Source organism: Denticeps clupeoides, chromosome 2 (genome assembly GCF_900700375.1).
Source record: "Denticeps clupeoides chromosome 2, fDenClu1.1, whole genome shotgun sequence".
Lineage (NCBI taxonomy): Eukaryota > Metazoa > Chordata > Actinopteri > Clupeiformes > Denticipitidae > Denticeps > Denticeps clupeoides.
In genome coordinates, this window is record NC_041708.1 from 3,982,687 (window position 1) to 4,000,561 (window position 17,875).

The 17,875-nt window shown below is 48.7% G+C and overlaps 1 protein-coding gene across 3 annotated transcripts in view; it reads right to left on the minus strand.

Annotated features, from left to right (window-relative positions):
* Positions 1 to 16,328, minus strand: part of jmjd1cb (jumonji domain containing 1Cb) — an 83,732-nt gene extending 67,404 nt beyond the window's left edge. For all 3 annotated transcript variants that reach the window (XM_028968553.1, XM_028968552.1, XM_028968551.1), the window contains exon 1: positions 15,899 to 16,328. In XM_028968553.1, the coding sequence (XP_028824386.1) occupies positions 15,899 to 16,054 (156 nt within the window). In that variant the 5' untranslated portion in view covers positions 16,055 to 16,328. The remainder of the gene's footprint in view (positions 1 to 15,898) is intronic.
* Positions 16,329 to 17,875: the final 1,547 nt, after the last annotated feature.

Below are 17,875 nucleotides of genomic sequence, written 5' to 3' on the forward strand. Positions count from 1 at the left end.
GGTGGAGGAGAGGAAGTAGCAAGATGGAGATGATGGGAGCCAGGAGCCCCCCCCCCAGCCATCTGTCCAAACGCAATCTAAATAGCGCGGCCGTTTAACCGGGCGTCGGTGCCACGCGTGCACGCCCCACAGGAGGCGCCGTCCCTACACGGCGCGCGCACACACGCTCCCTCTCGCTGCATGCACGACGAACGCCCGCCGGTGACGCCGTGGCGGGCGCGCGTGGAAATTATGCAGCGGGCAAATGTACTCATGCAGACCGGCAACAGCAGCCGACAGGTTCGCCTCCGATTCAGCGAACGCCCGCCTGTACGACAGGAACCTCGGGGAGAGAGAAGTGCATTTGTTTTTTAATAAAAAAAAAAAAAAAAAGTGTGTCGATGAGCCAGCAGCGCACAGACCAGACGCTTAATCGTCTCCCGTGAACCCGATCACCCACGGCCCGGCTGAACCCGGGCTGGCGCCACCATACAGAGAGCCCCCGGTGCCCAGCGTACTCGCATGCAGGCCGGTCACGCCCCCACCGGAGCGTTGGGGTGCACGAGGCTGTAAAACGGAGGACGTCTCTCGGGGACATACCAGGAACGGGGCTGGCTGCGAGACAATCTGGCAAATGTCCTCGTCACCACCGAAGTGACGTATCAACCGGGTGCCGACTAGAGTGTATTTCGTTACGCTGAACACTGTGTGCAAGACACTGTTTTTCTGTCTTTGTTGTTAAAGAATTCAGTGCTTTATGATATAATTTTTTCCTCTTCCGTTACAGATAAAAAGCCAGATATCTGATTGTAACAAAGAGATACTGGAATTTAATTCTGCAATACACGGTGATTAATTTCTCTGACGTGTTTACTAAAGAACAATTCTCTACATGACGCACGAAACGTGTTTAATAACACAAGTTACTTTATGCCCATAACTAGTGGTCAGAACTACGAACGAGTGTGACGTGTTGTAGTACCTGTCGTGCCGTACTACTGGGTACTTCAATAGAAAGTTCCGACAAAAGCCAGACAAGCAGAAAACTTGTCTCACTTGTTAAAACCAAACTCTGTGAACTCTACGAGCATTAAGACAAAACTATTGCACCAAACATTTTGATGTATAATGGGTGTCAAAACTGTGCAACACTTCAATTAAATAATGTTTATGCGGTACCAATATATGCAATTAAAATTACCAAGATGGTGTGATGCACGGGACGACAATGTCACTGGTCTAAAAGCTACATGAGTGCTGTTAAGTTGTGCTGTTCAGCAAGTACTAAGAATTCAAATGTGGTGCATTGTATGAATATTTTAATTAAGCTGGATTCATATAAATATAATATTTGGGGTGTTAGAAAATACCAATACAGAAATATACTGTGATATATTAATGTGGTGATATTGTATCGATACAAGAACATCAAATATCAATATTTTTGTATACAAATTTTGTCCAAAATTCAGTTCCGAGTTATTTTGATTTGGCTGAATTATTAATGTAATGTGATCCATACAGATCGTCGACAGCATCACGTATGTCAGCTCTGTTTTTACCTTTTTGGTGAATTGTAGAATATCGCAATATTTACGGTGCAATTATATCATGATATCACAAAATATGTATGTATTGTGATTCATGTCTTGGGATCGTTGCCAATACACCCCCCTATAAAATATATAAAAAATTAACTTTGAATATGCTAATAATTTGCTTTGAATTTCATTAAAATGTACATAGCGAGAGGTAAATGTTTCAAATGTCTGCAAAACATTCAGGGTTTTAAATACATTTAAATTATGTGACGTTCCACATTATCTGAGTACACATCTTAAATATTAGGACAAGTAAAAGTGCAAATATTACAGATATTTTTTAGCATTTTGGTTTTATTTTCCAGAGAAATGCCCCAAAATGCATTATAGGTCATAAGGAAAATAATACACAACTCAACGTTTAGTTTAGTTTCAGTTAGTATAGTTTAGTTTAGTGTGTATATACATATATATTTTTCTTTTATGATTGCACTATGGGGGGTCTGTGTGAAACATTATTTCAATACACAGTATACTGTGTATACTGTTGTACTGACAATAAACCAATCTGGAATCTTGAAATTCAATTTTCCCATTTAATTCACAACTCTTAGTTAAATAAAGAATAAAAAATTATGAAATTTAGTAAATAAATACTACTGTGCTAACACTACAGTAGTGTGTTACACTACACTCGACTTTAGTACATTATGCTAGAACAGGTATTTCTCACTCAGTACACAGTATTACAGTATAACGTTGGTCTCATTAGAATAACATTTTAGTGTATATATCCCACCTCTAATGCCAACAGTGTTGTGACTATAGACAGGAGTTGGCACCTTCAACGATCTTAGCTTGACTCATTTACCGTTTAAGTGCTGTTACATTCGAAAATACATAAAAATTTAAATCAAGCTAAATCTCTCTGCTGTTATATCAGAGCAAAAATGTCTTGCCGACAATCTCCATAGCAACTGGCAACAGCCCTTTTTTTGTTGTACCCCCGCCATACACGAGGCACATGACGCGACATTCTGTGACCTTTATCTGCCGTGTGCGGCCATTTCCTTTCCACTCAAACAAGGTTTTTGTGTGGACTTAATGTCTTTCAGCTGTTCGGAGAGACGAGAATTCCTGCCGCTAACGCATAAATCTTCCCCCTCTCCCGTACGCACTGCGGCGGTGCTCTTTGTTCCGAACGCAGCGTCGTTAGGCCAGCGGAGATGCAAATCGCCTAAAGAACGTTTCCATTGTTCTCGGGGAGAAGATCGCGGAACCGCACTCGACTGACTTGCCAGGTGAACACAAAACAAACAAAAAGAAACAGGAAATTCGATTTTTTTTTTTGCCATCTTTAGCACACGCCCGATGAAGGGAGCCATTCCAGTTCACCTACGCCGGGGCCAGAACCTGACATCATGGAAAACAGCTTTTCACTTTTCCACAATCGTCCCCGGCAACAAGGCCCGAGCTTCCCACCGCAAATTCTGGCTGGAGCGCCGCAGCCGTTTGCAGTGGTCGCACCGAGGACAGCAAGGGCACACGTGCCCAGGACAAGAGTCGCCACGAATCACAATCACGTTCTTTTTTTTTTTCGCTGCCTACAGCCAAAAAAAAAACATATTCTTCATGGATACGCGAGGATAAATGAAAAAAGGCGAGGCCGAGCTGCGGGCGGCCCACCATCCTGTAAGCTGCCAACAGGCTGTTGCAATGGCGCAGCTATTCATTTACTACGTTTACTGTCTAGCAGGCCGCGCGGCGTTTCACAACACCCCTCCCTGGTGAATTAGTAAACTTGGACAGTAGGCAGGACACAAGGCTCAGAGGTGAAGCGAAGTTAACCGGGCCCCAGGCGGAGGAACCGATTACTCAAGAATGGACGGGTCTCCGCGGGAACGCTCCAGACGCCGGCTCCACATCCGCAACAAGGCGCTTCATAAATCGTTCAAATCGTTCGGAGGCGGGGCACGCCGGAGCGTGGTGCTTACCATTTATAAAAGCACTGTCAATCGCTTACACCGCCATTTTTTTTTTACTAACACCGTTAGCTGTAGCGTTGCATCTAGGGCTATGTGACTCATTTACAACTACATTTACATTCTTATCCAGAGTGACTTACAATCAGTAGTTACAGGGACAGTCCCCCCCTGGAGCAACTTAGGGTTAAGTGTCTTGCTCAGGGACACAATGGTAGTCAGTGGGGTTCAAACCCGGGTCTTCTGGTTCACAGGCGAGTGCGTTACCCACTAGGCTACGACCACCCTGATAACCAGCACTGTGACTCAACCTCGCGACACACCGGAGTCACAGTGCTGAATAATCGGGGATTTTGCCACCCCGATGGACGGATACCTGGTAGCAATTTAAAGCAGTTGCTGAAATCCTCCAGTCAGTAAAAATCTGCATCACTCACTCCCACGTGGCACTTAGCAAGCGAGAGCGAACGTAAGGGACCAAAAATGAAAAGGAAAACTTTCCAACAGACCTCGGCAGGGTTATGACGTTTTTCTAATGGAAGACAGACCGCCATGGCCAAATTACCACAAAACACAAACAACCACAAGCAGAGAAAATGGAAAAAGTTCAAGTCCACGTTCCAAAGGAAATTTAACTTGTCACTGGGCCAGCTGAGATAGGTCTCATGCCAGATGTTTCTCATATATATATATATATATATATATATATATATAGAGAGAGAGAGAGAGAGAGAGAGAGAGAGAGAGAGAGAGAGAGAGAGAGAGCGAGAGAGAGAGAGAGAGAGAGAGATTTATCATAATCACACCTTCACAGAGAATCTTGTTACAACAGCAATTAGCCCAGATCTCCGAACCTTTTGAAAACATGGCATAGGTGTATATTTTTGAGGCAGTAGCACGGTGAGTTCAGGATCATCGGATTTGCCAGTCAGGATTCGTCAATGATAGCTGCATGTTTGGTTTGGCTGCAGATGTGGACCCAAGACAGTGTTCTGGATGACAAACTGTCAGGATCCGGTCTGGAAGGGGCTACTCCGGACCCGGGGTTTCGTGCTTGTCCTGTGTTCGTCCTATTAGGTTTCCTGATTGTTTTCACCTGTGTATGATGGTATAAAGCTGCCCTGTTTGTGTCTGTTCGCCGCCGGGTCGTTGTTTGGGGATGTTTCTCCTGTCCTGTGCTCAATGTTTGCGTCCTTCTTCCTCGGCATGTCCAGCCATCATTACACAAACAATTACACACCAACCAAATGGTTAGTTAGATCTCTTCTTCATGATACAGACAACTAGCAGGCAGTCCTTTCTTGATTTTATCCTCTAACCTTAGAGCTCACAGTAGTTAATGCTGAAGAAAAGGAGCCCTGGGTTCAAGTGGAGTTTGCACATCCTGCAACCCAGACCTGGCTAAGCTGGCTCAGGACGTGGCTGGATCAGTCAGAAATGCAGGCTATGTCTCACCATCCAGACGTACGGCGTCACCCACTCGTCTGCGCGTCTCCTGATCTCCCGTTCTCAACCACAAGTCAGGGCAGAGTCGCGTTCTAAAAGCTGATTCATCAGCTGGAGCTTTCATTTTCTCCCAAGCAAAAGTGCAGCGAAACGCAGAATGTTCTGGCATTTCCAGCATTCCATTAGCACAGTGTCACATTCCGTGAGGACACAGCCAAACATCCCAGCATGGCCGCTCTGTGAGCACAGCCTGCAGGCCTTTTTCAGCGGGGGAGGGTCTAATCTACCCCACACCAAAGGATAATAATACGCTCTGGGGTGGAAATCGGCCAATTAGAGGCCGCAATCAAGTTCAGGCCAGGTGAACGCTGGACGCGGACATCCTTCGCTCTCCCCGCGGCTGGTTCGGCAGCCGTTCAATCTTTTCGCTGCCGCCTGTGAGGGCCTCAGTGAGATAATTGCGATGCTAAATGAAGCGCGGCCGCACTGGTGCACACGGAGAGGAGGCGTCTTGCCGGGCTGGAGAGCTGCGCTGTCGTAGCAGGTCAACTGGAGGCATGCACGCGACCTTTTATACTGCATTCATTCAGCCGGGCGAGAGTTCACGTACAGCGGGGCCGCCATACACGTTCATATCATACTGTACAACCTGCGATGTTCTACAGTTCACTGAAAACGTAAAAGCAGAGCTGACATACAAGATGCCGTGTACGATCTGTGTGGATCACATTACATAGACAATTCTGCCAAAACAACATAACTCAGAACTGAATTTTGGACTAAATTTGTATACAAAAATATCGATATGTGATGTCCCTGTATCGATACAATATCACCACGTAAATGATCACGATCATTTTGCTGTATGGATACACTCCGAACGTCCAGTGATGTAGAAATGCTAATGCTAACTATGCATCATGGAGAAGCGAAACAGACCAAAGACTGACATTCAAAGATTACTTCGCTCTAATTCCTCAATCTGAATGATTTAAACCCCACCCATCAATACGTCAGAAGCGCAATCATAATTAAAACTCATGTTTCTTTCTTGTTTTACCCATTTATATAGATGCAGAAGAGGCTTTACACAAGCAAACGAGGTCCATGCTTAGCATGCAGTACTGTACAGTTCAAATAGTGTTTATTAAGCATGATAAATTCGGTTAAAAATGGAAAAATCTGTTCGAGTGACTGTTTGTAATTGTGATTTGTTTTCCCCAAGTTGCTGTAACTGAAGAAATGTATGATATGAAGACTACACCGTCACACTGCCAGTTTAAAAATGCAAACGAATCCAAGATGGTTAGGCACAGATCAGGTTCAAATTAGAAAAAAAGTGAGTGGGGAGGAAAAAATATATATATTACAGCAAAAGACCCCGGGGTCAGATTTCTGAAGGAACGCGATGGGAAAACATCTTTCACACGGCAGCCAGGAGAGCTAAATAAGAGGTGGGAAGAGTGTGGGAGGAAGAAGGGGGCCCGTGGGATCTCGGCACTACGGCCAGATTTCCACAGCTCTCCCGGCTCCCTCCGCGAACCCCTGGAACCGGAGAAAAAATCCCACACATCCACAAGCTGGAAGGCGCAGAGAGCTGCAAGACAAGGGCTGGATAAGATGAGCCGAAAGCTGCGCCATTTTCTCCCGCCGCTAATGAGGACAAGGCCGCTACACAGCGCCGCTTTTGAGCGCGCCGTCGCCCACGCTCGGACGAAACCGCACTCTGACATGTTCTGGCCAGACCCCCGAATTCAGGCCCTGGGGGGACCAGCCGGCAGAGGGCCGGGTATTGCGAAAGCAAACAAGGTTCCAGATGAAGCCCTCCGACAGGATGTCAGCCAGGGCGTTAGGAAAAATCCCCATTCCCAGAGCTGGAGAGAAATATTTTACATTTGTACATCTGCTAACATGGAAGGGCACCGGATAGGCTCCCCCGTTAGCTCCTTGACAAATCCGACATATTTTAGTAAAAGATTCAGGTGAAGGGGCAAAACAACAGTCATGTGGAATGCTGTAGGACCGTAATCCCGGCCAATGTCTGGTTCTTGGGCTTTTTTTTCCTTCTTCTTGGGAAAAAATGACCCCCTTCCCCACCCCTACCAATATTATGAGGATTTGAGAACATTAAAAAAAGGTACCATAACACAGCATCGTCCATGCCTGAACGATGCATGCAATTTTGCAGCTTAATTTCAACAGAAGCGTGTTTTCGCAATGAAAGCTGCTTCTGTGCTTTTTTATTTATTTATTTATTATTTTCCTAATTTTATTTTTAGATTTATTATCATCTCCTTGGTTACAAGGCTCAAAATATCACCTTTAATCTCAGCAGCAGAGAAGAAATATGCAGAAAACTACTACTGTTTATGCCAGAAAAACAGAGCCTTGTGGCCTATTTCTGCTGAATAAGCAGAAAGACGATTAACACAGAGGCACATTACTGGTATGTCTCATGTGTTAAATCTTTAGCAACTGGCCAATTCAGATTATTAAGACAATGAATAGGAAGACCTGTCTGCATATTTCACTATTTATGACTGTTGTGACCATTGTGATCATTTCCCGTGGATGTTAATTGCTTTTTAGCGCTGCTATGAAATGCAGGATTAGGACAAAAAAAAAAAAAAAAAAAAAGTCTACTTAATATTTTTTAGGAAACCATGATGACATTTTGTGAATTAAAATAAAATAACATTCCATCTTATAAATGCTACAAAATATATAAAAGGATGTCTGAAACGTATCTCTCTGCTGAACTCTCTTTCCTTACAGCGAACTTGACTGGGAAAAAAAAAAACCATCTTATTACCCCAGCAGAACAATGGTCTCCAATTTCCCCATGTCGCAGCACTCCCATCTTTCCCTTCAGCCTGTGACATGGAACACGGGGCTGCCCGGCCACCACCTGCAGGATCCGGGGCCTGAAACGGTGGGAACAGAAACGCACCCAGGGCCCGTCCCCTGCAAGCCTCCACACAAAGCCAAACTATGGCCCCCACTTCTGCAGGCCCTCGCCACCAGGGCCTGGAAAGGAACAGAGCTCACTCTGTTTCGCCCTCCCAAATCCCATTCCAGGGCAGACATATCTGCAGCCCCCCCCCCCTCGTCCCATTAGGCAGGCCTTCAGGGACTTCCATTCACATAAAATTCACAACATCCTGCTCAGTAACTAAAAGCAATCAGCTGCCAGGCCTCCAAATGTCAGGGCATAAGCCAGTCTGTTTGATGAGGCCGCTTCCTCCACAAACAGTCCCGATTAATATTTTAAAGCACTTCTGATGATTGTTTTATTTGGTTAGGAGAAAATGCATCAAGCCTATTCCATGCCCTCAAATAAAAACTAAAAAAAAAAGAAAAGAAAGATGATTACTTTCTCAACGATCTATTTTGCGCTCAATACAGGAACGATGCGACGCGATGCTGCACTACTTTACGGTCAGTTGGCAAGGGAATTGCCCTGTTGGAGGGCAGAAGCAGATATTCTCTACGCAAGGGACCTGGTGAGATGTTTCTGGCCAGTCTGACACATTTCGTTGTGTCACCGTGTGCTGTGCTGCGGTGTTTCACGATGGCGATCACAATGATATGTAGGGGCAGTGGTGGCCTAGACGGTTAAATGGAAGGTTGCCGGATCCCGAGCTGCCAGGGTGCCACTGCGGTGCCACTGACCAAAGCACCGTCCCCACACACTGCCTTTCATGGCTGCCCACTGCTCACCAAGGATGAAAAAAAAATTCAAAATATAAAAACAACTACCCAGCAGTTCTTACCTGATTTATACATTTGCATAAATCCTGAGGACATCTGACCTTACACTAAGCAAAGAAGCTCCACAGTTTGAAAATAGCACCCAAAGTGCTGTTTCAGTGTTCCTAAAAGTCCTAATGAAGCCCTACAGACCCTGCTCTACCAGCCAGGGCCCTCCACGGCTCCCCATCCTGAAGGTGACTAAGATTGAAGAGATGGCATTTAGGTATTTCTGGGAAGCAAACAGCTCAGCTACCGGTTACGAGGACAACAGCGAATCAATTTGTTTTTGTCCTTTTATGACACGATAAGATGCAGCTTCCTTTCATGTGACGTATCCTCATATCATCCTAATCAGTGTTTTCAGATGCGGCAGATTCCCATTTTTGTTTATATTTCCTTTATCATTTAGCCTAGAGTTTAATGCAATTGATTTGTTGGATTTAGATAAAGTGTTTTTCCCCTCTCTCTAATCTTAAATGTGGCTTTCCAAAAAAAAAAAAAAAAAAAAAAAAGCCCCAGTTTGCCTAAAAAGGTACAAACATTATGGTTTAGAGCAACCGGCAAGTCGGGAAATCGGGAAGTGTGACCGTCATGTGACCACATGATGAAAGGCAATCCCGCCACACTCTAAATGAAGAGCTCTTACGCTCGGTGCCCACGGCTGCTCGGCTTGCCCGTCCGCTTAATCACAAGTTGCAATTTTGTGACACGCGCGGCCAGAAGACGACGCCGCCGAACCTCAACCCACCCTCAGATGGCAGGGCCCGGCAACTTCAAACGGTTGCACGAACGGAACATGCATCGGTCCAAAGAAATGGTTTGGGTTTGATGACGACTTAACAAGACAAGTCATGCTTTTTCGTTTACTGGCAAAAGTATTGCACCAGTTCCAATCTCACGCCGTGATTGGCCGACAGGCATTTCATGCATCAGGACCGACAGTACAGAACTACACAGCTCCAATCTAGAGCGAACACTGGGCTATGAAGAGTTAAAATATTGTTTTATGGTGTGTGCATTAAGTATTGAGAGCCTAAAAGCAAACTGCATGATTGATTAACAGCAATAAGATCACAGAAATGTTTGTACCCCATTTCCACATCTATTGTTTCATTGTTGTTATTAAAGCGTTACTCATCATGTCCATAAATTAGGTCTGCGCACCAGACACATCCTTCTTCAGACTCATTTTATAAACCATGACATTCTTACCGCGTGAATATTGCAAAATGAAGGGTGCAGCTATAACGTCTCCTACAGTTTCTACTCTATTCTATGTCAGTGTCTCACGGTCCATGCATTCATTCATATATTTATGGATAGTAATCATTTTAATCTCTAACCTGTACATTAATCATCCTTTACACATGGCCTCTTGTGAAACTTTGCTATGTATATTCGTTTCGTCTGGTTAAACGTAAAAGCGCATTACATTGTGCTCATACTACGTGCGACGACAATACAGAATCTAATCCAAGCGCCGAAAAAGGGGAGAGAAAAAAAAATGGCCGCACAACGCGCTGAGCACTCAGCTGCTGCTGAAGATCAAGCGGCTGGGAATTCGGCGAAGACGCAGCCTCAGCAGATCCCCGGGTCGGCGCACGCCTTTTGAGGGTCTGGCCAGAGCGTGGAAGGCCAATACAGAATCTTGCAAATTACCTGTCAATTTTCTGCCATTTGTTGCATTTGTTGCAACAAACGTGCACCGTTCGTGCATTTGCTATACATAACCAGCCGTAAAGATGTTGCAATCGGCTAGAAGATTTCACCATGGCAACCAACAAAAAACGGTCGCCGAAAAACATGCGAGTGCTTCTGTACGCAACAGCTGATGCAATAGCGGTTGGACGCGAGACGATGTCAAAACATCCTCTTTTAGTGCAATTTCACAAGGAATCAAACCCAGCGTGTGACAAAGAAAGACCAGAGGAAATGTCTAGAACCTCCGTGGGTGGCAGTGGTGGCCTTGCGGTTAAGGAAGCGGCCCCGTACTCGGAAGGTTGCCGGTTCGAATCCCGATCCGCCAAGGTGCCAGTGAGCAAAGCACCCCCCCCCCACTGCTCCCCGGGCGCCTGTCATGGCCGCCCACTGCTCACCAATGGTGATGGATTAAATGCAGAGGACACATTTCACTGTGGGCACCATTATCACTTTACTTTATTAGTAAGACACTCGCCCACTTACTACCATCGTGTCTCCAGGGGGGGACGGTCCCTGTAACTACTGACTGTAAGTCGCTCTGGATAAGGGCATCTGATAAATGCCGTAAACGGAAACGGACAATTGGTGACATTTTATGCTTACTTTTGCAGAATTCTTGACTAATGACAGAACGTAAGAGCACGCCCGTCTCCTGAGCGCCGCTATCTGGGTCAAACTGAGGTCTGCTTTCGCGGCGCATCTGCACCGAACGTGAGAGAAAATGACCATGTCGTCCTGCCTGGCGTCGACACGGAGAACATACGAACACGTCCCGCACCGACACACTTTTAATTACGTCTAGCCACGTTGTGATTAAAGCCACGGCGCACTAGGGCGGCGGCGTCCCTGTTTTTAATCAGCGCGCGGCATCGCCGGACTCGTCTTCTGCCGGTTCTCGACTCCAGGCCGCCGACGCAGGAAACGGAAAAGAAAGAAAAAAAAAAAAAAAAAAAAAACAGATACGGCTACATACAGAGACAATTTCAAACGCTGAGACATCCACCGCGAGTCACACGACCGAGCCCCTCCGGGTTCGGCGAAAATCGCAGCCGGCTGCTGCTCACCAGGATCTTCTTTTCCGTCTAACGAAGGAACCTTTTGTCCAAAAAGGCATGAATCACAGCGGTGTCTCGCACCGTTAGGCGCGGTGACATTTGCATGAGAATATCCGGACGTGCTCTCCTTGGAACACGTGTGTGTGTGTGTGTGTGTGTGTGTGTATTTTTTCCAAAACCAAGAGAGCTGCTCATTTAAATAGAGTCAACGGCCTGGTTTCTCTCGACGGCCCGGGGGGTTGTGGGGGGTGTGTGGGGTGGGGTGGGGGGGTGTGGGGGGGTTGTGGGGGTGTGGGGGGTGTGTGGGGTGGGTTGTGGGGGGGGGGGGTGTGGGGTGGGGTGGGGGGGGGTGGTGTGTGTGGGGTGTGTGGGGTGGGGTGGGTGTGGGGGGGTTGTGGGGGTGTGGGGGGGGGTTGTGGGGGGTGTGTGGGGGGGTTGTGGGGGGGGGGGGTTGTGGGGGGTGTGTGGGGTGGAGTGGGGGGGTTGTGGGGTGGGGTGGTTTTGGGGGGTGTGTGGGGTGGGGTGGGGGGGTTGTGGGGGGTGTGTGGGGTGGAGTGGGGGGGTTGTGGGGGGTGTGTGGGGTGGGGGGGTTGTGGGGGTGTGGGGGTGTGGTGGGGGGGTTGTGGGGGGGTTGATACGCCGACTCCTCCGTCGACATAACAAGGAAAAAGCTGTCTGGTCTGCAGATCACGCTGCGCTCTGGCGGCGCCTCCAACATCTGCTAAAGGTCAAATTTCCGCTGTATGGAACCAATCAATGGCGCTCACAGAACGCTCCCCGGCACCCGCAAGACGTCCCAAACAAAGAATACTGTTCCACACGAGAGCGGGAACCGCGCCCCTCGAGCCGAACGCGCAACTCGCGCTACGGAGCGCCGCTCTTTTTCCCACAAGCCCCTGCACCCCCCCCCCCCCCCCCCCACCAGGTTAAACAGGCTTCGGGGCAAAAGCAGGGCCGGGCCGGCAAACGTACTCGGAAATCTAACTCGGGACAGTGATGTCAGGAAGAATAATGAAGGTGCCGCGAGGGCCGCCGTCACGAAGCCTCCTCTCACTTGCGGCCATCGCTCTCGTAGATCCGGGCACGGCAAAACCAAATACGGACCCTGCCGAGTCGCGGCGGTGCGGGCGTGACGGCCTACGGCGAGGCGGCGGGGGGTGGGAAAAGAGACAAAAACAGCTCGGGCGGGGACGTTCATTTGTTTTCCAGATGTGCCGCCGCCTCCTCCTCGCGCGGGTTGCCGGGGCCACGGAGCGACGACTTCCCGCCAGAAAGCGGGCGCGCCTCGACGTCCTCGCCGCCGCGGCTACCTTCGCAAGGTTACAAGAGTTGACTTGTCTTTTGGAGGGAATTTAATTACCGCCGCATTCCTGCAGCCTCGTCAAGTGCCCGGCGCTGCCGCCTTCTCCTCCCCGCGCCGCCGCCGCCATAACGCTTTGAGCGGAGCCCTCGCGGTAACAGTCCATTTATTTGATTTGTGAAAGCGTGCGCCGAGAAAGCGAATGTACGGTACGGGGGCCCGAGTACGGAAAAAAAAAAGAAAAGAGGACAACATCTGGATTCACTATTCGCGGTGGGGGCGGCGCGGCCCTCGGAGATAAAGCCTCCGAAGGAATGAGTAATGTTGTTTGTGTTTTACGGCGGCCCACTTGCCGTCTTGGGCCGTCGGGGTTGTAAAGTGAGGGGGGGGGGGGGGGGGCAATATAACCATAGTTACCTTTGTCTTTAACCGGCAAAAAAAAAACCTCCATTCAACCACCGACGTGATTAATACAGTAAAAAAGACGAATTTGCCTCCGCTAACGTAAACCGACACACCCATGCTTATATTTACGGCATTTGAAAGTGAAGTAACTGTAATCTTGTGATACACAGCAGCACAGCACACGGTGCACACGGTGAAATTTGTCCTCTGCATTTAACCCATCACCCTGAGTGAGCAGTGGGCGGCCATGACAGGCGCCCGGGGAGCAGTGTGTGGGGACGGTGCTTTGCTCAGTGGCACCTCAGCCGATAGGGATTCGAACCGGCAACCTTCCGAGTACGGGGCCGCTTCCTTAACCGCTGGGCCACCGCTGCCCCAGACGCCCTTATCCAGAGCGACTTACAGTCAGTAGTTACAGGGACAGTCCCCCCCTGGAGACACTCAGGGTTAAGTGTCGTGCTCAGGGACACAATGGTAGTAAGCGGGATTTGAACCCGGGTCTTCTGGTTCATAGGCGAGTGTGTTACCCGCTAGGCTACTACCACCCTATAATATACTGGATACCAACGGATGAATAATGTACGATGCACCGCGTATCGATTTATCGTCTCGTCTTGAGTAATATTACGGAATTGACCGACGCCCGCCCTGTAATTAAAGCCTAGAGCCTTTTTGCATGTGACGCGGTTCTGTTTGTAATCGTGCATCCACCTACGCCGCGTACGGACGCGTTCGGTTTGCGGACGAGCACAATGGGAAGCCCCTACGACGGCGGATAATGGGATATTTACATTTACAGCATTTACCCGACGCCCTTATCCAGAGCGACTTAAAATCAGTAGTTACAGGGACAGTCCCCCCCTGGAGACACTCAGGGTTAAGTGTCCTGCTCAGGGACACAATGGTATTAAGTGGGGTTTGAACCTGTGACTCTGTAGTCTTCTGGTTCATAGGCAAGTGTGTTACCCACTAGGCCACTACCATCCCGTATATGCCCCCCGACTTGGAGCTGAAAGTGTTAAGTGCCAAGCTGTCATTCACCGGGCTAAGCTGCTGTTGCTATGGGATGCAGTCCAGCCATTGGCGAGCGACGCCCCGCTCTCTCTCTCTCTCTCGAGCGCGCTATCTCGCCCTGCTGTCAGTCAGAGCTCAAAGGTCCGGCCGACACTCGTAATGAGAGATTCCGCTCCGTTCCTCGCCACCTATTACGGGCAGAGTCGATTACCGCCGTCCCCGACGCCGCCGTTACGGGGGTCGGCGCCGTCATGTTTCCCCGCAGACGGGGAGACAACAAAGGCAACAAGTGGGAGGTGCACGTACGGGCGGGTCAATGGACAGTCGGGAAATAAATAAATAAACGGAGGTTATGCAATTCCAGCGCGTTGCAACACCATTGTTCTCCGACGCCAGATGCGCGTCTGCCCGGCCTGTTGGATGGAGCGAAACCGGACAGGAAGTGGGTCACTCCGGGCCACGTTCTGGGAATCGCGCCTGTCTCGGCGCGGAACTGACAACAAAAAAAAAAACGAATTTCCAAATCTATTATTCAATTATCAGACTCCTCCCCCGACTCGCCCGATAAACGCCATCACACTCATCGCTGTCAAATGTCCCAACAGCTGCTAATTCAGCACAGAAGGGGATTTTTAACGGGGTTACCGAGCAGAATAAATAAAGGGGTCGTCGGGTCGCGCCGACGACGGGGAGGCCGACTTCAGACCCGGGTCGAGGGCGCAGGTATAAATCACTACCACGGCGGCCGGGAGTCCGGCCATAAGGAACAAAGAGCCGTTCCCATGCATCACACGTCCGCGAACCCGGCGACGGTTCTGCCGCATCTCCGACGGCCAAAGCGCACGTCCATCGGCCGGCACAGCAATAACGTGGACGAGACGTTCTGCGGTGAACGTTTATCCGACGTTTGCAGGTTTTGTGTCCGGTTTGTAAGTGTGCAGTTACGCCGTCAGAGGCCCAGAACTCACTCTACACTCACCAGAGCCGGCGCTCACAATCGCGGCGCCCACGGTTAACAAACGGGCCATTCAGCGTGGAAAATTCTTCCCCCGGCCCCGTTTCTGCTGATGAGCCGCAACGCCGCGGCCGGTGACCTCAGGCCACGTCCCTGAACACGCTCGCGGCGCACTGTACGGCCCTCACTGTATAACCACAATGGCACCGACCCGCGCCATTCACCGCCGTCCAAACGTCCAGGGAACGGAGGACAATGAACCGACGTGTGCACCACACCACAAATTGGTACAGGTATTCGGGGGACAGTGACGTGCCAGTGATGGATAGTTCCAGGCTCGATGATTAAATTCCCTTTTCCACGGGGGGGGGGCTGGACGTGGCGTGTCACCGTCCACGCAGCAGCCTCGCACCTGAGTCTCTTTAATAAAACTAGGGGACGGCCACGCCACTCGGGTTTACAAAGGGACTGCCCCCCCCCCCCCCCCCCCAAAAAAAAAAAAAAAAAACAACAACAACAACAACGAATGCGCGCACACCTCGCGCCGTGGGCTGCGTGGAGGGGGGGGGTGCACGGAGAAATCCTGCATTTCGGCGATCTAACTCCACGCACGCAGCGCGGCTGTCGTGTACGAGCTCCGGTTATTGATTAAGAGGCTCGGACGTCGGTTTTTACACGTACACGTACCGATTTCCACGCAAAAAAAAAAAACAAAAAAACACCACCTCAGGACATGAGTCGGTGCGTGGTTCGGACAGGACACTTACCGCCAGCTCGGGATTGTCGTTGTCGCGGTGGGTGACGGCGCGGACGACCCCGGCTCGCCATCCCCAGCGCCCGATCTCGCCGAGCTCCGGCGGCGCGTCGCCGCCGACGCAGAGGAACCGCTTCCCCACCAGCTCCGGCCGCGCTTCCACCGCCATGGCCCTTCGCGGAGAGGGAGAAAACCCCTGGAAAACTTCAGCCCCGATGCCCCGGCCGATCGGACATTTACCACGCGAAGCGGTGCGTAAGAACCGAAAAGAAAGAAAGAAAAGAAAAGGGGGAAAAAAGGGGGGGAGGCCTACGGTTTCGTCCCTGGGTGTCGAGCGCGACCCGGGGGATTTAAATTTTCTCGCGGTCTCCACCCGCAAATATTCACTCTTTCGCTCCGCCGAAACTGAGCACTGGTGCGCATCACGGCAAACGTAGAGCCGGTATCCCTCCGCGCCTCCGCGCTCCGGCCGCGGCGCGCGCGCCGTCCGCTTCCGCGTTGCCGCTCGCGCGGAGCCAGACTAGCACCAGCCTGGCAAAAACTAGTGCGCGTTTCTTTAAAGGAGAACCGCTCCGATGCGACACTAGGCAACAACGTGCAACCGGCCACCAAGGAATGCAAGGGACAGGTGATGACAACATAGTAAAGCCAAACACTGTGCATCTTTAACAAAAAAAAAGGGGTTGTAACAAGGTTTCTGAACCATATTTTATATCTGTTTTTTATAACTGTTAATCTAAGATGCTTGCAATTTTGTTAACATAACCAACCCCCTATGTCAAACATTGATTGGATATGGATTTTAACCGAAACCTTTTATTATAGAATGTCTTTATTTTCATGAAACAATTCCATTATGTCTGTAGAAAAATAGACTCTGTTATCCCTTTGTTCTCTGAGCAGTGATAATATATTGTTCATCATCTCCAGCGCATCTCTAGATATCAACATTAATTTATAATCAATATTATTTGTGTGCTTTAGTCCTGTCCTGAACACAGAATTTCACAGTTACTGTCGGGAAGATTCTGTATGTGTGTACAAATTATCTTTGGCTGATATAGACATTCAGGGAAGATTCTGTGCTTACAGTATATTTGTTTCACATTACACATTAGCTTGTCCTTCTGTTCAGGTTTAAAAAAAAAAAATCAATGATGTTGTAGGTTCTGTTGTCCTCCATTCACTGCTGGTTTACAGCTACCCTGAGGCTGACCGTATGCGATGTGCTCTGATGAGTGTAAAAGGAGGGCTGTTGCATGTAAAGCATGACCACCGGAGGCAATCAGCCCCGTGTCACCTTCAGGTCAAGGCAGTAAGATGGAGAAAGACATCCAGCCGCCAACAGAATCACAAATCATAGTGCCTCAGACACAGCTGTTAAGGTGTGGAAATGCAGAGCGGCCAAGCCAGACACGCTGAGGCTCAAACTGCCAATGCCACACCTCAATTTTTTTCAACACACACAACTGGATCCAGAAAATAATCACAAATTTAAATATAGATTTTCATTACGCTACTGTGTTTGCAATTTAACCTAAATTTAATTAAATAGTATTTGGTTATATCAATACAAATCTGTATCTTTTTAAAATATGAAATAACATATTCATAAATAATGTATTAAGTTATGACTTGGATTGATCATTAGAGACAATATCGTTTGGATACGAACATAAATAATTCATACTACCAAAATAGGCTAATTACGGTTACCATCTCCATGATGTGCATGATGACAAATTGTATTACCTCAACCTGCAATTATAGCACAGTGAGAAAATTAAGCCTTGTGCCCGCTGTTCGTAGACCTCAGAACAGCGTTTTCTTATCTTTAAAAATGCGATTGTCACACATAGCTGCGTGTCTTTCTCAGTGTCTTGTGTGTGTTTAAATCTGGATTAGGTCATGTGAACTTGGATGGTGTGGCCTTGATCCCCTGTGTAGTAGGCATTAATCTCTAACTGCAAAGCCTTCCGCCATGTGTTAG